General features: G+C 38.9%; 1 protein-coding gene across 7 annotated transcripts in view; it reads left to right on the plus strand.

Moving 5' to 3' along the window:
* Nucleotides 1–21,450, plus strand: part of PHF6 (PHD finger protein 6) — a 162,110-nt gene that overhangs the window by 103,854 nt on the left and 36,806 nt on the right. For 5 of the 7 annotated variants that reach the window (XM_074324319.1, XM_074324317.1, XM_074324318.1 and 2 more), the window contains exons 2-4: nt 9,443–10,471; nt 14,415–14,598; nt 14,811–14,912. In XM_074324319.1, coding sequence (XP_074180420.1) covers nt 14,461–14,598; nt 14,811–14,912 — 240 coding nt within the window. In that variant the 5' untranslated portion in view covers nt 9,443–10,471; nt 14,415–14,460. Of the gene's footprint in view, nt 1–9,442; nt 10,472–13,163; nt 13,257–14,414; nt 14,599–14,810; nt 14,913–21,450 lie in introns of all 7 variants that reach the window. The other 2 variants (XM_074324320.1, XM_074324321.1) reach the window with 2 other exon arrangements.

The raw sequence follows: 21,450 nt of genomic DNA on the forward strand, positions 1-21,450 counted from the left end.
CAACTTTAAAATTGCATAAAAAAATCATTGAAAATATTGAATTGCTACACTACAAAATATTCACTTAATGCAAAAGCAAGTAGTAAAGGAGGTATAGAGGACTATAACAGACATGAGATTATATAGAAAACAAAAAGGGAAATAACAATGTACATCCTACTATATCAGTAATAAAAATTAAAAGTGAATGGATTAAGTCATTCAAAGGCAGAGACTGTCAGACTGCATAAAAGACATTATACAATGTAAACATGTCCACATTGTATACGTGTACCACCTCTTCTTTGTCCATTCATCCGTTGGTGGACACCCAGGTTGCCTCTATATCTTGGCAATTTTAAATAATGCTGCAGTGAACATATGGATGTTCACTGTATTGTTTCAAAGTATTATTTTGGGTTTCTTTGGATATATACCCAGACATGGAATTACTGGGTTCTTCTTTGTCTCTTGTGATAGCCTGTATTTTAAAGTCTATTTTGTCTGGTATAAGTATTGCTGGACAGCTTTTTGTTTGTGTGTTTCCATTTTTATGAAATATCTTTTTCCATTGTTTTACTGTCAGTCTGTATGTGTCTTTTGATCTGAAGTGTGTCTCTTCTAGGCAGCATATGTAAGGATCTTGTTTTCTTATCCATTCAGCCACGCTGTCTTTTTTTTTTTTTTTAAGATTTTATTGGGGAAGGGAAACAGGACTTTATTGGGGAACAGTGTGTACTTCCAGGCCTTTTTTTTTTTTTCCAAGTCAAGTTGTTGTCCTTTCAATCTTAGTTGTGGAGGGTGCCATTCAGCTTCAAGTTGTCCTTTCAGTCTTAGTTGTGGAGGGCGCAGCTCAGCTCCAGGTCCAGTTGCCATTTTCTAGTTGCAGGGGGCACAGCCCACCATCCCTTGCGGGAGTCGAACCGGCAACCTTGTGGTTGAGAGGACGCGCTCCAACCAACTGAGCCATTCGGGAGGCAGCTGAGCTCAAGGTGCCGTGTTCAATCTTAGTTGCAGGGGGTGGAGCCCACCATCCCTTGCGGGATTCGAGGAGTTGAACTGGCAACCTTGTCTTTGAGAGCCGACTGGCCCATGTGGGAATCGAACCGGCAGCCTTCGGAGTTAGGAGCATGGAGCTGTAACCTCCTGAGCCACCGGACCGGCCCCCCGATGCTATGCCTTTTGATTGGAGCATTTAATCCATTTACATTGAAAGTAACTGTTGATAGATATATAGTTATTGCCATTTTATTATTCATATTTTTAATCTTTTTTTTTCTTGTTCTTCTTTAAAAAGTCCCTTCAACATTTGTTGTTATAGTGGTTTGGTGGCGATGAAATCCTTTAGCTTTTTTTTTTTGTCTGGGAAGCCCTTTGTCTGTCCTTTGAGTCTAAATGATAGCTTTGCTGGGTAGAGTAATCTTGGTTGCAGGTCCTTTCTTTTCATCAGTTTGACTATTTCCTGCCAATCCCTTTTGGCCTGCAAAGTTTCTGTTGAGAAATCAGCTGACAGTATTATGGGAGCTCTCTTATAGGTAATTAACTGCTTTTCTCTTGCTGCTTTTAAGATTCTCCCTGTTTTTCAGGTTTGGCATTTTAATTATGGTGTGTCTTGGTGTGGGCCTCTTTGGGTTCATCTTTTGGGGGATTTTTTGTGCTTTCTGGTTTTATATGTCTATTTCTTTTGCCAGATTAGGGAAGTTTGCCGTCATTATTCCTTCAAATAGGTTTTCAATCCCTTGCTCTCGCTCTTCTCCTTCTGGTACCCCTATGATGCACATGTTGGTATGCGTGATGTTGTTCCGGAGGCCCCTTAAACTATCCTCATTTTTTTAAAGATTTTTTTTTTCTTTTTGCTGTTCTGACAGTGTATTTTCTGATACCTTACCTTCCAAATTGCTGATTCGAATCTCTGCTTTGTCTAATCTACTGTTGATTCCCTCTTTATTTCAATTATTGTATTCTTCATTTCTGACTGATTCTTTCTTGTGTTTTCTATCTACTTATTTATGCTTCTTATCTCTTTGTTGAAGTTCTCACTGAGATCATTGTGCATCCTAGTAACCAGTGTTTTAAACTCTGCATATGGTAGATTGCATGTCCCATTTTGTTTAGTTCCTTTTCTCTAGCTTTAGTCTGTTCTTTCTTTTGGGACATGTTTCTTTGTCTCACCCATTTTGAGTGTCTTTCTGTATTTGTTTCCATGTATTAGGTAGAGGTGCTATGTCTGCTGGTCTTAGTAGAGTTGCCTTATGTAGTAGTTGTCCTGTGGGACCCAGTGGAGCAGTCTCCCGGTTGCCTGAGCTGGGTTCTCCAGGTGTGTGCCTTGTGTGAGTTGTGTGTGTCCTTCTGTTGCAATTGAGCCTTGGTTGCTGTTTGTATATCAATGGGAGGGATTGATTGTGAGGACTGGCCGTGACTACAGTGAAGGAGCTGTTATGCATGGGCTGACCCTATGGAGCAGGATTTGCTTCAGAAGGGCCCTGGTGCCTGCCCAGTCTGCCCTTTGCTTATGTTGTCTGTGGAGGCAGCTGGGTGGTGCTCCAGTTCAGTCAGAAGAAGCTCTGTCTGAAGCTGGCCACCGGATGTGCTGCCCCATGGCCTCCTGGGAGGGGCCCTGCCACTGTCCAAGTTCACCTGCAGCCTATGCCCTCCCACAGACCACCTGGAATGAGCGTCAAAGCAGACAAAGATGGCCACCACCCACACAGGCCTTAGAGGTGCCGAGGAGAGACTAAGCTGTGAACTGAGGCTGACTGCCAGTAGTGCCAGGCTTGGGACTGCTTAGCAAGAGGTATGGGGCATGCTGAGGCCACATGCTGCTTGTTTGGAGGTTGTGAAACTTTGAGAGATTTTAGCAAAGTTTGAAACATGAGCCAAGACAGACTGTTTGCATGGAAAAGCCACTGGAAGTGGCTTGGGTGAGCTGACATGTTGGGTGGGGCAGGGTCTCGGGGAATCACCAGGTCAGGGCCAAAGGTGTTGGCCAAGTTGATGGAGACTAATGTATGGCAGCCTGCCTGTGTATGCATGCTGGGAGCAGGGAGGGCTCAACAAAGAAACAATGGATGCTGCCAGCATTTCTGTCTAGGAGAAAGCTGCTCCTCCAGCCCTTGCCCCACAGCCAGACAATTCAGTTCCTCCCAGTATGTGAATGGCACCTTTCAAGCTGCTGCCCCAGTGCTAGAGCTCAGAGCATGTGAGTTTGTCAATGAGTAAGTCCATGTGCAGGCCCTTTAACAGGAGTGTCTGGGAGTGCAGCTGTCCTTCTTCTCACTCAGTCACAATGTCTGCTGTTTTTTTTTTTACACCCAGAAGTTGTGAGGACTTCTCTCCCAGGCACTGGAACCCTGGGCTGGGGCGCATGGTGTGCGGTTGGGACCCCTCACTCCTACAGGGGGCCTTTGCAGCCAAAATACCTCTCCTGATTTTTACCTGCCTCCCATGGGTATGGGACAGACTGTTCTGCGTCTCCACCCCTTCTAACAGTCTCAAGGTGGTTTCTTTTATATGTCCTTAGTTATAGGACTTCTGGTCAGCCAGATATAAGGCAATTCTCAATGACGGTTGTTCTGTAGTTTAGTTGTAATTTTTATGTGGTCATGAGAGGATGCAAGCACAGTGTTCACCTACTCCACCATCTTGACTGGAAATTCCCCAATCTTCCAAGTACACTACTCTTTTTTACTAAATCATTTATTCAGCAAATATTAACTGAGTGCCTAGTCTGTGAAGGTACTGTTCTAGGCACTTGTGGTAAATCATGCTACTTTTTCATCCACATTTCCCGCTGGATATTAATAGTAACCCTCACAGTGCCCTCAGAATTCAATAAGCAGAGTTGACTGACAACTGGGTGTGGCTTACAGCTGGATCATCCACTTTCAATTTATAATCATTTCTTCCCTTAGTGCCCAAGGGAAGAGGAAATAAGTGATAGATTAACATATGAAGCAATTAGAGAATAATATATAGTATACAGTATATAATTAAGTGCTAAACTGCATGTGTGACCCTAAGTGCAATAGAGGTACAGGAGCCAAGGCCCAGAGTATACGAGAGCAATCTTAGAGCGGAAAACGTCTTCAAACAGTAGTAACCATTAGCTCTTTGACATGTTCCTTTGAGTAAGTCCAGCAAATATTCATTGGGCAGGCACTGTGCTACGTGCTGAGGGTGTACAAAAAATAAGACATGGTGTCTTCTCCCCAAAAGCTCACTGTCTAGTGAGAGAAACAGAAGTACATATAATTTCAACATAATGGTGGTAAATGATGAGATAGAGGTCTGGCCAGGGTGTATGAAAGTAGAGGGGAGCTTCCCCCAATCAGAGGATAAGTAAAGCTAGGAAGCTAAGGGCTGACACCTGAACTGAATCTTGAAGGCCACTAGGTCCTAGCTAGTCCAAAACAAGAGTTGGAAAAATAGTTTTAGGAAGCAAGTACACCATGAGTAAAGAAACAAAGGCCTTTTGTCTGTCTATTCCACTTATCAGAAAAACTGGAGGCAATTAATACCTACTTTTTAGTGCAATTAGCTAAAACTGCTACATATTACTGCTCTTGTAGATAATATTTATCGAACTCCGTGGGCCAGGAATAGTGCTAAGTGCTTTATATGGATTATGTCATGTAATCCTAAAAAAAAAAAAATCATTGAGATATAAATGTCAAATCACACGTACACCTAAAACTAATACAATATTGTATGTTAACTACACTTTAATAAATAATAAAAAAGAAAAAATACAATTTCTTCTGCTCTTGAGAAACTTAAAATCTGGGGCAGCAAGAAGGGGGGAAAAAGAACAACAACAACAACAAATCCTTGAGAAAGTTACTTCCATCATCCTCAGTTTACAGATAAGGAAATTCAGGCACTGAGAAGTTAACCTGAAACAAGAATTTGTGTCTAGGCTATTTGGTTTTTGCCTTCCAATATAGATTATATCTCATTGTGAATATTAGTGCCCCACAAATCTTAACCATATATAATTCCTCTAGTTTTTAGACTTATTATATTTGAAATTAGTGCAGATCTGTCTGATCATATTATTTAACCAACAGCCAAAAGGACCAAAGATGCTCAAGGTCACTCAGGACCCAATGGCAAAACCAGTTATAAGCAAGTATACTCACTAAAATATATGTCTAAGAATGATATTGATCACAATGAAGTTTCTCGAGCACTCATATGTAACTGATGAAATAACCCAAGTGATAAGGTTTTTTTTTTTTTTTTTTCTTGTTTTCAGATTGATGGCTGCAGGTCAGTTGTTCCCAACTTCTTGTACATATCACGGTCTTACCTGGGGAGCTTATTAAAAATAGAGTTGCTGGGCCCCATTTCACGTGTATGCCAGAATCACTGTTCGGCTGCTGTATTATTAACAAATTCCTGAAATGATTTAATTCCAGTACAATTCCACTTCTCCCTACTCTTCATTACATTCTCTTCCCTGTTCTCAATTTTCTACTCTCATTTCCATTCCTCATTCTCTATGGTCTTTAAATATTTATTGAGTGCCAGGCACAGAGTTCTCTGGGCTGGGTATAGGGCAGTGAACATGACAAAGCAAAGCCCCTGCTCTGATAGAGACAGATAATAAACACATAAACAAATAAATGTGATAAAGAGCTTGGCTAATGGAGTCAAAACAAATACAGGCTTGACATATGGTTCTTCCTCTTCCTAGCTGTGTGACCTTGGGCAAGTTACTTAATTGCTCAACAGTCTCTTCCTCTGTAAAAATGGGACTAATAATATCCCCTGCTTCTCAGGGCTGTTGTAAGGGTTGAATAAGATAATGCACAGAACGTACTTAGCATGGTGCCTGGTACATTGATTGTCCAAAGTCAGTTAACTCTTATTATTTTGCTAGCATCGGCACTATAAAGTTTAATAACTTCTCAAATGTTGCCATCGATATTGAGTTCAGTTTCGATGCTTATTCAACATTCAACAAGCAACATTTTAGAGATGTCCATGTGTCTCTAAAGCATTTCCCGCCGCCACAGTTGCAAGTTTCCTGGGCAGTTTCTGTATAATACCCAGTGTCAAATTGCTAAACAAGGGAGAGACATCGACAACAAAGTCCACCAAAAGCTCCCAGCTCCTCAGTTAGGTATGTGAGTAGCTCCACAGGCTGAACAGAGTTAAGGATGTTGTCAAACTTCACCAATACACTAAGTGGAAGTTAAAAAATAAACAACAACCATAAAAACTAAGTAGAAGCACATAGGGGCCAAATGCTGGGAGCCAACATTAGCAGGTAGATCAATCAGATGATATGGCTGTTAAGGGACACATACAAAATATAATAATTGTCCTTCATATTTGTTGGGGCAAGAACATTTACATACGTCGTTATCTGTCCTTGTTCTCCACAACAAATTTGCAAGTAATATTAATCTCATTTGACTCGTGCAAACTAAGGCTCAGAGAAGTTAAATGGTTACTCTGCTAGTTAGTGGCAAGCCAGCGAGTCAAGCCCAAGCCTTCTGACTCCTATGCAGCATCTCACACAAATAAATAGCATTGTATTTTTTTCACAGAAACATTTTTTTGGGTAAAAATTTATTTGAGTCAAAAAGAGGATATAACTGGAAGCAAGAACTCAACAGACTGAGATAAATGCTTCTCACAGAGATATTTAAAATGCTTAATCCATATACTTTAAAAATAAAGAATAAGAAATATAAAATGTACCTAATATACAAAATGCAAATAGTTCGGTTCCATGTAAGTGTCATTTACAGTACTTGTTTTTTTTGCACTAGTCACAGTTGTAATTTTACATTCATTTATATGATTACTTGATTAAGGTCTGTCTCCGCTGCTACACCAAAATGGACCATTTTCATCTAACACACAGTTGATGATCAACATGTACTTGTTGAAAGAATGACTGATCCACTGGTGTTGATTACCACCAGAAGGGAGGTCATAGGCATGTCAGTGGATTTAGCCTTTGGTTTAGGTAGGAGCAGAAATGCTAGCAGCATCTTACACGAAACATAAAGATGGGATGGGAAAAGCAATTACTTTTTAGTTGCTGGAGAGGATGAATTTGCTTACTGACTGGTCTTAGTGATTTGAGCTCAAGGACAGGCAGATCCAGTTGCTAAGCAATTGTTTACAGGTTACAATGAAGTCAAAAGATTGTATCAATTCTACAAAAAAAACAAAAAACAGAACGGAGGTCAGTTTCTTAACGTGTGGTCCTCAACAGTCTGCCTCAGAATAAGCTTGGCAGTTTAAAAAGGCAGATTCCTGCACCCAGACCTTCAGAAGCCTCAGGGGGTAGTGCCAAAAAAAAAAAAAAAATCTGCATGTTTAACAAGCTCCCCAGGTGATTTTCACTTCAATAGTTGAAGAACTGCTGAGGTGGAATAACAATAGACCAGCAGAGAGTTTAAGACTCTGTCTAAGCAAAGTCTGCATTATAAAGTGAGAAGGAAAACCTACAAAAGAGATTGCAATAACAACCACAGAGTCAGAGTCAGAGTCTTTGTTATGAACTGAGGAAGGTGAGAGTTTAAGAACAAATAAATGGCCAAAAAGTGTTCAGTGTAACAGAGGTGTCAAGAATGAAGATTGAAGAAAGTCGTGAAGATGGAATCCAGATTTTTCTGGGCCTGGACCTGTCCTGCAAGACCCAACTCAAAACATTTCCTCCCTAGGAATGTAGTTCCTTTTCCACTGGACAGAGTTCATCAGTCTTTGTGGTATGTAATTCTATTATAGCATTTTACCTATTGTACTGAAATTCTGTTTTTCTTCCTCATTAGAAATACCTGTTTTTCTTCCTCAGACTGAAAATTCCTTGAAGACAGGAGCTGTGTCTTATTCCTTTTTAAATCACCAATGTCTAGCGTAATACCTGGCATGCAGAAAATATCTGCAAATGCCTGCTCAATGAGTGATTGGAGAGCAACTGGACGCAAAGAACACAGTCTGGACAGGAGATAGAAGAATCCTATGTGTTTCAAGGCAAATGAGAGCCAGGCAATTGATGCTGCTGGAGCAGGGAATAAGTAGAAAATCGGTTGTTCCAGAGCACAGAGGAGATGTGACTAAAACCACAGATTCAGCTTTAAAAAGCAGGGAGGACAATTCTTTCTCCAAGCCTCAAAGGAAGCAAGAGAGGATGGGTGTACAAAATATAGCTGAGTTCAGATGTCCCTACTCTAAATAAGGCAGGAAGTTAATCAAAATGAGAATGAAGCACAAAAAGCTGGATCTAGAGGTTGAAGAAAGACTGGAACAGTGTTGGTGGGAGTGTACTGGTGGATCAATAAGAGATTAAGAGATGCTGTCCTGTATCCTCAGGCACTAAGTGCGTGTTATCACAATCTGACTCCTTTCTGTGGCCCTTGAAATAACAGGCTACATCTATCTATCAGTCGTGCTAATTGGAACTGGCTACCACATTGGGGCCGGAAACTGTCTGGAGTCACTGTTGTCTGTCTCTCCCGGACTCCCGGCACTTCTTTACCACCTTTTAAGGAACTTGCGCAGCCCATCTCCTATCGTAGCTACTTGTCTTTTCCTTGTTAGAACGTAAAGAGGTGAGGGCAAAGGCTGTCTCTTATTCACTGCCGTGTTGTACCTTAGCATAGCGCTTTGTATGTAACAGGCAGAGGATGTCTGTACCAGGCACACACCTCTAATATAGCCTCTAATATTTATCACATCATACTGTATTTGTTTGCTTATCTGTCTCCCTTTTTAGACCATGAGTATAAGGTCAGGAATTGAGTTGATCTGTGTATCTCTTGTGTTTGGAACTTAGTAGTTTCACAGATGTTTATTGAACCAAATTTTGTTGAGTGCATGGATGAGAGAATGAATAAAAGACAGCAAAATGTGGGGATGTGGGGGAAATCTAAAAAGATGACATTGTGCATAGGCACTGCATTTTGTCGCTTACACAATCATCAGTTTCATCCTGACATCAGTAAGCGTGTGAAGCTGGTGCTGATGCCGGGGGACCTGTTTTCAAATACACTGTAAATGTTTGGAATACACATTCTGGATCTTATGTAAATCTCCAGCCATCTCCTTTCATGTTGCAGGGCCTGGGTGAAAGGGCTAAAGGTCCCCTGCAGCTAAATGACTCCTTTGTTCACCTTTATTAGGTAGGTACCTGTTTGTATAGGGTACAATGTTACATCAACATAGTTTACTGTTTTCTTGAGGACAACAATTTAAGGTTGACATTGCAGGGAAAAATATAAAGAATGAAACAGCATTGGATCAAAACAATGGAAATCCACCGCCCTCTCCCTCACCCCTTTACTGGAAAAATAGCTACTTGAAGGGCATCTTTAAAGTTTCGTTGGTTTGCTAGGGCTTTTTTTTTCTTCTTAAACCACTGGCTTGCACCCTTGGACATATTATATGCCCAAGTATTATTCTATGTAATTTACACATATTAACTCATTTCTTTTAACAACCCTAGGAGATGGATACCACTGTGATCTCCATTTTGGACGCGTTGAGACTGAGGGACAGAGAGGTACTGCACCGTGCTCAAGGTCATAGAGCTAGAAGTGGGGAAGCTTGGATTCAAACCCAAGCATTCTGGCTCTGTACATCAAAAGAGGAAAGTGCCCGTTTAGGTGTCTTGGTTTGCCTGTGTGAGTTATAAAGAAAATCACTTTTACAATTATGATCTCAGCATTTATAGACGGCCTGTTATACGCCAGGGACGCTTTACTTGTAAGCATTATCTCATTTCTTCCTCACAACAAACCCGTTAGATACTATTTTTATTCCCATTTTAAGACAAAAAAAATTAAAGTACGGAGATTGAAATGATTCACCCAAGAATTGAAATCCGGGCAGACTGACTCCACTACGAGCTTCTCGGTCCTTCCTGGCAGCAAAATGAGAGAACGGAGGACCTCAAAGGGATGCCACGAGAGTACAATGAAATAATGGATGTGAAAAGGCCTGGTTGAACAAGTGCAAGGAATAAGGCCTACCCACATGAATCACTGTTGAAAACTGGTAACTCAGGGCCCCTATCCAACGGTTTCTAGTCCCAACCCTGCTTCTTCTCCGCCCAACCCACAGCAATATCTTTGAATCTCTTTCTCTATCTCGTCGGATCCTGCCCCCAAACACTTGGCTGAGCGGCGGACCGGAGAATAGAAGGTACGCGCGCGAGCAGGAGGCGGGGCCTGTTGCCCCGATCCGTACTGGGGGTGGCCTTTGCACATGCGCTGTGGCTCTGCGGCTTCAGCTGCCCGGTCTCTGCAGCCAATCAGCGCCCGCGGAGTGCTCGGGACGTATTAACGCTCTGTGAGTCGTTGCGTGCGAGGGGGGCGACGTAAGGGCGCTCCGCGAGCCCGTCTCCTCGAATGAAAGGAAACAACCTCCGGCGACACAGCCCCGCTCTCAGGCGCTGCGGGAGAACCGAGACCGACTTCTTTCTCTTTCCCCTCATTGGCGCTTCTCCCCTGCCGTTCGCCTCTGGGCTTCGCCGGTGAGTCCCCACGGTACCCTGGGGCCCCCCATTCTCTGCCCAGCGGGAGAAAACAAGGAGGATGGCGGTGGCCAGGCCGCCGCCCCTACCCGTTGTTAAGGGGGACTCTTGGTGGTCTCGCTTTATTGTCAGGGACCCCAGAAGCGCCACTCATTGAAGGCGCTTCGCGAAGAGGCAGCTGAGAAAAGTGCTTTGCAGGAGCGAAGGGAGAGGTTAGGCTGAAGCCTAGACTTCGGGGGAGGGGGCGCAACATTTAGGGAGGAAAAAATTCTGGGAAATTTTAGTCTTTGCCATTGCTTAGGACATATTTGGGAAGGAGGGAGACTCCCAGTTTGGGAAGAGTAAGAGGAAGAATTGTTAGGATGGCAAGAGGGTTAACCTTACGGAAAGAGGAAAAACTCCGGGGTGGGGGAAATTAGGGGTGAAACTGAGATATGAAACGAAGACTTGGAGGGTAAACTCCTAGGGGAGGAGGGTTAAAGAAAGTGGTAGGATGATATTTAACTGGATTCGGGAGGATTGGAAAAGGACAATTAGAGGATCCTGACTTTACGACCAAAAGAAACCTGCTAAAGTGTTTTAGAGGAGGATAGTTTTGCGAGTTTATCTAGCGCTAGATTGGAGGGAGATCTTGGAGTCTAGTGTGTATTGAATAAATAACGGAGAGGATCCGGTACGTTATGTGTACCATCCTTTATTATATGGGCGAACAGCACGGCGTTCTTTTAAAATTTGTTCGTTTCAGTATTCTGCGTGGAAGTTGAAAAATCCTTTGGTAATTCAAAAGCCTTTTCTTTTCATCGCCTTACGACTTAATATCAGGTCTTATTCATACCGATCAAATTCTTTCTCTACCCTTGGGTTTGAGACAACTGGAAAATTCCTTCAGTTTCCGTTTGAATAACCGCAAAAAGCAGTGCGAAGCATGTAATATCGTGCAACCAAATTCAGGTGCCCTTCCGGTTCATCTCTTATTCGTTTATTTGTCTCCACTGTAACTTTCTTGACATAAATACTGCTTCTTTGGGGATCACGTTTATATATTTTGATCTGTATATTTCAACTTGCTTGCGTGTGGAATTGTTTGATCTTCCAGAACTGCAGTTTTTGTTTGGTTTTATTTTTCTGTGAAAATGGTCTTTCAGATACCAGACATTGAATGAGCTCTCGACTTGGCTCTTTAACTCGCTCTCCTTGATGTTTCAGGTTATTTCTTCTTTGGTGCTTCACAGCATCTTGGAAAATCAGAAACGCATTGATTGCTTCAGCTTAACTAATTGGGCTTTTATATTTTTTCAGACATTTAAGTTATGTTTTTCACGCTGTTATCTTTGCCTCTTTATTTCTGCTTTATAACATTATGTATAATGTTATGTTTCTTTTAAGGAAAAGGTTTCATTGTTGGGTGAAAGCATCAAACTTTGATCTCTGCATGCCCTGAAAAACCTTTTAGACTAAAATTAAAACGCCATATAGCTGCGTGGACCATTAAGAATCCCTTAATGTTGGTCCTTGAAATGCCCATATTCTCCTTAACTAGAGACCACAAATGTGACAGCATGAGATAAAAATCTGTATTTTTATGATAAAGACATTTTTGCTAGGACTCATTGTTTCCGTGATGTTCTCCACTTGATGTTTTACAAGGAGGCTGTAAAAAAATTAGCAAGATATGCACACATGTATTATTTGAATTTTAGTGGAAAAATCCATTTAGTCATTGCACATTGGGGAAAGTTTTTAATTGGTTTGGTGCACTTTGTGTGTTTCTGTTCACTTTACAAATTATATTTAACCTGATTACAGAAAAAAAACACTAAAATATTTTTGAATGCAAAATAAAGTGTACCTTTTTTCTCTTTTGGATTGTGGGGTCTTTAATAACTAGAAAAGCAGATTCACAAAATTAGGATGAGAAATTTACCTGTTTATAAATTGAAAGAGGCAGAATTCAATATGGATAAAATTTGGGGGGCACCATTTTCAGAATTAATTTCAAGAATAAAAAGTGATTTTCTACTCTAGGAATTTTTTTTTAAATCTTAAATCTGTTTTATACCCTATGCTAGCTAGAATTGTATGGAAATTACACATTAAAAATGTCTGTACAGCTTAGATTCATAATGTGTCATCCTTTCAACTGGCCAAGGATGACGGAGAGAAATGCTGAATACATTACAGTGGTTTCATAGTGCCTGCTATTGCATAGTAATAAAGAAAGCTAATTTAGAACTCCAATAGCAAATTTTGGTGCTATTTATGAATTTTGGTGTTTTGCATAATTAATTCTAAAGATTTTGGCAGCTATATTCTTGATAAAGCAACTGAACACATATTTGCCTGAGCAAATGCAAACACACTTCCCCTTTTGTTTCTTTTGTTTCTCTGTTAGTCCTATTTTCCCTTTAATCCTGAAAGTATTTGCTGCCTGTTTTCAATCAGTTTTACGGTTTAGAGCCAGTTTATGGCTATGAATACAGTACTATTGTAAAGTATTCGATGCTGTTTGGAAGACTGGGTTATTTAAAATTGTAGATAGCATTAAGAGTTTGTTAAACCCATCAACGCAGAGACTGTCAGGGCCTTTGAAGTTTTGTTCAAAAGAAAAACCTAAATATGAATTGATAAGACCTGTTTCTTTGTAGCTTCGCGTTAAATTTTGATTAAGTATCTTTATTTTTATGTTCTAAAGTACTGAATTGTTTGTGGCTACCACCTTGCTGGCATCCAGTTGCTACCGTTCTTGTTGGTGAACAAGTGTGTCTTGGAAAGCTACAGTAGTAGGGTTAGTGAGTCCAATTTTCAACATAGTATTATGAAAACGTTAAAATATATAGAAAAATTGGAAGAATTTATATAAATTTTAAGACAGAAATTTGAGATTTTATTCATTGTGATGTGTGTTGTGGCAACCTGGGTCCTGAACTTCTTAGTTGATTTGGAAAAACTACACAAATCAAATAACCGATTTTACACATGTTTAGATACTTCTGAAGAATCCATGTTTAGATTGATGATCTAAATCTGAAACCTCCCATGTTAGAGCTTTTCTTCCCTTTTTTGTTTAACTATCCTACCTATAATTATAGTTTGACTGAATTTAAGTCTCATTCAGAACAATTTTCCTTCCTTTAGACAGTCTTACTAATTTGAGTATGAAAGTTACTGTATTTAGAACACCACTGTCAGTTTGTAAGTTTAATAAGCAGACTTTTGGTGTAAATCTCAGAGTCAGATAATACAGTTGTTTTTATAAATAATTGGTTTCTAAAGTCTGCGTTTTTTAATAGATTGTTGTAAGCTTAATTTTTTCTTTACTTGAAAATGGAATACAATAGCAAAAATTAATTTTTTACAGATATATACGTGATTTTTTTTAACTTGAAAATAATTCAAGTTTAAAAATGTGTTCCAAAGTCATGGTTAAGTAAATTCATATCTCTTGTTTTGTTTATTAATATGTGAACTTTAAGGAATTGTGCAATTATAGAATTCTGTTCTTTTTAAATATTGTGTAGTTCTCTTAGTAGTTTTTGCACTTCTCTTAGGTAGATAAATCTTTGTCTTCTTGGAGGGGCACCTAGCTATACATGAAAAATATTTTGCAATAGTTATGTTAGCAGATGATAATTTTAATATCACACATTATACGTTTTTACTTATCCATGCAGGAAGAATTCTAATTATTTCACATATTCCCTAAATTGGCAGCAGTTTGATTTTTCTCAATTATTTCAGTTATCTTTTTTCGTTAAGTTATATTATGCATAAATACATATTTTTTAATTATGGAGGCACCTTAGGTTTTAATATTAATTTGTCTATACTAAAAAGCCATTTTAAATGCATGTCATTAAGTCAGATATTAAACAACTTACATGACTATGTGTAAACTGATTTTAAATGAAATTAACCATTTTGTTACCCTTCTTATTCTCTCTAGCATTTCTTGAGGCTTAAAGTGGCATTCTAAAGGCAATTTAAAAATCATGTCGAGCTCAGTTGAGCAGAAAAAAGGGCCTACAAGACAGCGCAAATGTGGCTTTTGTAAGTCAAATAGAGACAAGGAATGTGGACAGTTACTAATATCTGAAAACCAGAAGGTGGCAGCACACCATAAGTGCATGGTAAGTATACCGACAGCCACCGAGAGACCTGAAACCTTGGAAATCTTAACAATGAGTAGTCCTGAATACTAAAACTTGACTCAGTTAAAATTTTAAGAAATGGTTTTTCACTAATGCAATGCCATTTTTTTCCTTTTAAGTAGAACATTTTATTCACTGTTTCACTGTAATTTCATTGTATATGAAACTAATTTTTTAAATGTAATTTATAGCTCTTTTCATCTGCTTTGGTATCATCCCACTCTGATAACGAAAGTCTTGGTGGATTTTCTATTGAAGATGTCCAAAAGGAAATTAAAAGAGGCACGAAGCTGGTAAGTTGGTATTTCTGCCTCTTGAGAATAAAACTTATTTTAAGCTCATTAAGGAAGAAATTGCTTTTTTTTTTTTAGAGTGTATTACATTATTAACTGAGTATAATTTTAAATTGCAGTCGTTTTCCCCCCAAAACCAGCAAATTCCAAGGCCGGGTTTACTTAACAATCAACAAAAAAAAGGAGTGAATCACTTGAAACTATATAATGTTATTAACCAGTGTCACCCCACTAAATTTAATAAAAATAAAAAAGTAGCAAATGCAAAAAAGGAGTGAATCAATATATTCAAATTTTTTTCTTGTCAAAAGGAATTAAAATCTTGGTGTCTGTGTTGATTTAGAAAACAAGCATTTTGAATGTATCGTGTGTTAAAGTCTTCATTTAAGTATATTTTCATAATTAAATTCTGATGTGTTTCCATGTTCCATCATGAAGTAATTGTAATTACAAATTGACAGTGCCCTTTCAAAAGGAAAACGTTAGCAGTTCCTGAAGAAAGTATTTTTACTGTAGTTCAGCTATACAACATAGCATTTTTGACTTTAGATGACTTTTGGTGAGTTTTACAGTTTTTCTGAAGCTGTGCTAGAGTAATGTTCCTATAGCTGTCTTTAGTACCAGTAACCAATTGGCAAGATTTATTGCTCTTTTGGAAAAGTAACGTCATCTCAGTTGCTATTTATGATACATTATGGTTTATATTAAAACAGTTCCTTTTCATTTGGTTATTTTTCTCCTTTGAGCTCCTTATTGAAATTACATCTGTAAATGTTCCTCTAGTAGCTTCACTATGAAGTGTTTCATTATTTTAAAGACGGGTTTGGCAGAACATATATCTATGTGCTTAGGCACTGAGTAATCTCATGTTTCACAAAGAATCTGATGGGAAGAGGGGGCTATCAATTTGATGGCCAGGAATAATCTGTTTTAAAAATAGTGAGTCTTCTAGAAAAACAAAAACCAATATGAAGAAGTTCAAGATGACATTTGAGATTTGCCTTAAGATAAATAGTCTCAAACCTTAGAATCAGTATTGGCACATATGGGAATTCAGAGGTCAGACCGTTTTTATTGTAATGAGACTTTAACTGTGAAAGTGTTTATCTTCCCCACCCTAAAAACTGTAGATAGCAATAGAATGCTCTATTTTTTTAAAAGTGATTTTTATTTATTTAAATGTGGCTTTAGATTTTTTCATGTTACTGTGGCTTGCTGATTTTTGAGAACTAGAACAGCATGTTTTTATTTCCTCATCCTTAAAAACAAATTCAGATACAAAGAAAGAATACTTGAAAGTGGTTGTACTGTAAGCCTTATTACCCCATTATTTATTCCTTGGCACTATGACTATGCCTGGAAAATGCTTCTACATCCTGACTTGTTAGCATTTTTATCACTTGGCATGGCTGCTCTAGTCAGAACAGGAACAGTTTCGGTCCCTAATGTTACAATATTATTAACAAATGCAATGCCTAGTTTTACATGAAGCAGCAGCATACATCTGGCAGTAGGTTAAATTCAATGGAGATTTAATTTATTTGGACTGTTTGTGAAGAAAACTTAAGAACTTTGTGCAGGTTTCACTATTATAAAATGTTTTAATTAATTTTTAATGGTATATAGTGTAGAGAGTTGATTTCCCCCCTCAAGTGTAGTGAGTTACACAAAACAACTTGTTCCTTGATCTAGGGAGTGGAACAGTATTGGAGGTGAAGACCACAAACTCTAGTAACAGACTTGGATTTGAATACCAGCTTTGTCACTTCCTAGCCGAGTGACCCTGGACAAGTTATTTACTTCTCTATGCCGTGTTTTCTTCACCTGCCAAAAAGAGATAATGACAGTACTGGCTTCATGGGGATATTGTGAGAATTAAGAGAGACTGTGCAGGACAGAGCATGGTGTCTGGCATGTGGTTAAGACTTGATAAATGGTAGCCACCATTGTAGTTATTATTTGTAAGTAATAATAAAATCCTGCTAATATTTTTAGGCTGATGAAAAGCATGCTGGACTGGGATGTTATGAGGCCTGTTTTTTTAATGACTCTGCAACTGGCACATTGTGTAACTTTAGACAAGTCATTAACTTAGTTGCCTTTTGCCAGTGGTAAACAGGTAATGCTGTATCATTGCTTACTAAACAGTGACGTTGCATGACTAAAAAGTGCTATAAAAGATTTAAAGTTACCTTAGGAAAGGTGTTTTGAAGCCATTTTGAAGCTGTGGGCATCTGGCAGTGAAGAATAGTGACAGAAGGAGAGAACTTTTGAGCATGGATATATAATTTTGCTTCTTTTCCCAAAATGCCAGAATTTAAATAACCTACATAGGGGATAGGACTAGAGTCACATTTATGTGTTTAACTTTGAAATAAATTTTAAGTCTCCTTTTAGCTGTTAGTTTTGTTCCTTCTGTTATATCATTTTTACATGAAGCACTGTCAAGTAACCAAAATTCCAGATTTTCATTTTCTTCTTTCCTTTTCCCTATGTATATTTGTCTAAGTAATAAAAGGGCCATAAATCAAATAGGAAGGGAGAAAAAAAGTGAAGAGCTTTATGTAAGTAAACTACATATAAACTAGGTAATCACCTTCTCTAATTGACTTTTTAAAGCATTTTATCCTGTGAGCCTGTTTGCCCTGGCTCCTGTTTATCGAAATTCTTAGGTGAAAAGTAGGTCATGAATACCCTTTTAAAATAATTGAAAACAGGAATGCTGATCCCGGGGTGCTTTCTAGACAGGTTCCAGTCTGTACCTGGTGTTGGCTCCAGAGGTGCTCATTCGCCCCAAAGGGAAATATAGAGAGAAGAGACTGGGCTTGAAAGAAGAGTGTAGGTGGCCAGATGGGTCAGTCTTGAGATGATGGGAGGTTGCAGTAGAGCAAGAGGTACAGGTGTGTGGTTTCTGTGCTCTTGCTGACAAAGGCAATTTTCTAGGGTTTTCATGTCAGTCGTAAGGATCAGGGGAGGAAAGCCATTCCTCATGAATATATTCGTCTCTTTTACATCACCTTTAAGTATATAGCACAAAGGTGGACCAAGAAAAAATTTGCCTGAGTACTAAGGTTTTTATAATTTGAGGCTCTGTTTTTGCAGTTAAGACTGCAAAAATATATATTTTCCCAGAATGGTTTCCAGTTCCTGTTGAAGCCATATGGAGACACCACATCTGTACCACCTACTTTTGTTCTCCAGCCATCTAGTCAAGAAATGCAAATTTCCAAGTAAAATTATGAGTTATCATTGTTTTCATTTTGTTTAAGGAGGCACTTGAGAGAAGTATATTTGAAGAACATATTCTTTCTGGATGAAGTTGGTGAGATCACTAAGAATATCTGCATTGGATGGTTACTGTTCTCATTGGTACCTGTGTCAGATACATCACACTCTTAAGAACAGAAGGAGTTCAGAAAACCATTTAGTTCACCTTCCTTACCCCTAGGCAAGACTACCTACAAGCCATCCAACATAAGATTTTTGCCTGCCCTGTTCTTAAATATATCAGGAAATTGTGATTCTACCCAAGAAACCTGAAAACAGGACCAGTTTTATATAACACTTTTCAGAGTAGAGAAATTCATCCTTCTGTATAACTCAAGTATCTTGGTTTAATTTCAAGCCATGTATTCTAGGTCTGTCTCTTTCCATTCAAGTAAATATTCGTTTTTTTCTTATTAAAAATGAAAAATTCTTTATATACTTTATGACTGTCCTCAGGTCACTCCTAAACTTTCCCTTTTTCAAACTAAATTTTACTCACGTGTCTTAAGAAATCTGCTGAACATTTTCCTTGCTTTTTTCAGTAGTAGAGATAGCTAACATTTATTGAACAGTTAATATCGGGGGTGCCAAAAAATGTACACACATTTTGAGATGTTAGCTATGCTCAAGCAGTAGTTCGCCGTAGTCAGAAGTGTCTGGACGCTGATGGGAACCACTTTGAGCACCTCTTGTCATTGCAGAAGTCAAATGTGACTTGTATTCATCTTCTGTTATCCGTATATATTGAGTATTACAATTAATACAGTTTTTTCCTTTCTTAAAATGTGTATACATTTTTTTGGCACCCTCTGTATGTGCTAGAGACTGGGTCATGTACTTTAAATACATGATCTATTTAATCCTCACAATCATACTGTGAGTTAGGAAGGTATTCATTTTCACTTTACAGATGAGGAAACGGAGGATCAGAGAAGTAACCTGACCGTGGTCATATAGCTAGTAAGTGGCAGAGCTGGAATTTCAGTGCAGAGCCAGTTAATGCTAAAGTCAGAACTCTTAATCACTAGGTTATACTAGACTGCCTTTTAAGCTACCCAACCAAAAATCACATTTAAAAAATGTATATAATGATTAGAGCTTAGTAGTTTTCTAATAACGATGGACATAGTACTGAATTTAGGACACAATCAGACTCCTATTAATATATTCTGTTAATAGCATCTTGCTGGTATTTAGGACAAAAATCGTGTGTGTGTGTGTGTGTGTGTTCTGATTCTCTGTTGTCCTCAAGATATTTTTGTAGCCTCTGAAAATAAAAAGACCAATTCTATGTGGTCTTTACTTTGTTATTTAGTACCAAAGGAGTGCTTGGCACCCCAGAGAAAAAGGGTGTCTGATTTTGCGAGTTTATGGACTAAGTATTGGGCATGCCATGAGTCTGCATATATGACCATTTATAGTATACACCTTTTTGTTCTGTGCGAGAGGAGTCTTGCCTATTTAGGTAGTTCCTAGAGGTGGTAGGGTTTAAAAAAAAAGGGGTGAGTCCAGGAAACAGGTTAGCTATCCTAAAATGGGTCATTGAGCTGGCAGTCATGGATTAGAATTGAGTGAGGTGGGATGATTGCAGGGTCTTGAAACATCAAACAGGTATTTCAACTTGGATAGGAGGGGGTGGGGAAGGGCAACCTGTACATGATTTTTCAGGAGATAAATGATACACAGTAGTCATTGGAGAATGAAATATAATAATAGCAGCATATTTGGTATACATAAATATTCTGCAGGCATCTTAAACTTGACCTGTCTAAGCCAATGTTCATTATCTCCCCACCCTGAAAACTGATTCTCTGTCTGAATTCTTTACCTTCAACTCTTCCTTCTTCCACATCAGTCACTTGATTCTATTTCTGGGATGTCTCTGCCTTCTTTTCTTAATGGTACCCTATGTCCAGCCTTCCTCTTCCTTCAGTGTATTGCTGGTAATTATTTGATCTCTACTTTTAAAACCTACTGTCACTCCCTGACTCAGAACCTTTACTGATGCCTTACTGCATACAAAATAATATCCAGGCCTCAGCCTGTCCATCAGAAATCATATCTTAACTCACCCTTTCCATTCCTTATCCCATTCCCTCTCCTCAACTTCCCAATCATCCTCCACTTGTCCCCACTGCAGTGTATGTGCTCATGTTCTTCATCTCCTAGCTGCCTCTCACTTTTGTCTGTTTTTGAGTTCTACTCAGCCTACACCTCTGTCACAGCATTGAACACACTAGGCATTGAATTTGTCATATGTGTGCAAGTCTTTCTTCCCCCACTGTATTGTGAACTCTGGGGGAGTAGAGACTATCTTCTCTTTGCCTAGCATAGGAGTAAGTGGGGGTAATGCATGGAAAATAGCACAGTTCTTGATGTCTCATTTGTGCTCAACAGTGTTCTAATAAATAAGTGGGCACTCATTAATTGTTGGTTGAATTTGAAGGAGAGGAGAACTTACTTAAGTGGGATAATAATGTGAAGCATTAATAATGGGCTAGGTGTAAATTGACCAGGAAAGTAATGGTGCAGTATAACATTCCTGTTTTGGCTAATCAGTGTTTCAGTGTTGTTTGCAGCTCTAGTGGTTTGAAAAGGAAGGAGAAATCTAGAGGGAAAAATCAGATTGGTTGTTTGTTCAGGATGGTGGAGAGCTAGCTGTGCATACCTCAAACAGCCTTCACTCTCACCCACTATGGTGGTGTTTTTGTTGTTTCTTTAGGCATTATATTTGTCAAGGCCTCCATCTAGAGCCTAGAAGTCATCTGTCTGACCATTTATCAGATACTTAATTAAGTGCCTACTCCATACCAAGCATGATGCTGGACACTTTGAATGAAACCATAAATAGATATAATTTAGCCTTAGAAGTATCTAAAAAAAAGCCACAGGAGAGCTGGAAAAGAGGACCATAATTAATTTTGCCTGGGATGTCAGAAGGCTTCGTAGGAAATGAACATTTGAAATGTGTTCCACTGGGCAAGTGATGCTGTAGAAGTCACAGGGGGAAGAGTTTCAAGGAGGAGGAAGTGGTCAAAAGTATTAAGTAACTATTTAATGCCAGTGCTATTTAAAGCAGTGTGTGGCTCATTTAGCATTCAGTAAGGACAAAATGGAGCATCCACATTGTGTAGAATGCTGTCATTGTTTACTGCATACCAAGAAGTAGAAGATGCTTGGTGACTAGTAGTGCCACTGACCAAGCAGTGGTACCTAACCAATCATGAACTCGGAAATGGGGGACAGGGAATTAGAGACAGTTATATTTTGA

This window comes from Rhinolophus sinicus, chromosome X (genome assembly GCF_036562045.2).
Source record: "Rhinolophus sinicus isolate RSC01 chromosome X, ASM3656204v1, whole genome shotgun sequence".
NCBI classification, from domain to species: Eukaryota; Metazoa; Chordata; class Mammalia; order Chiroptera; family Rhinolophidae; genus Rhinolophus; species Rhinolophus sinicus.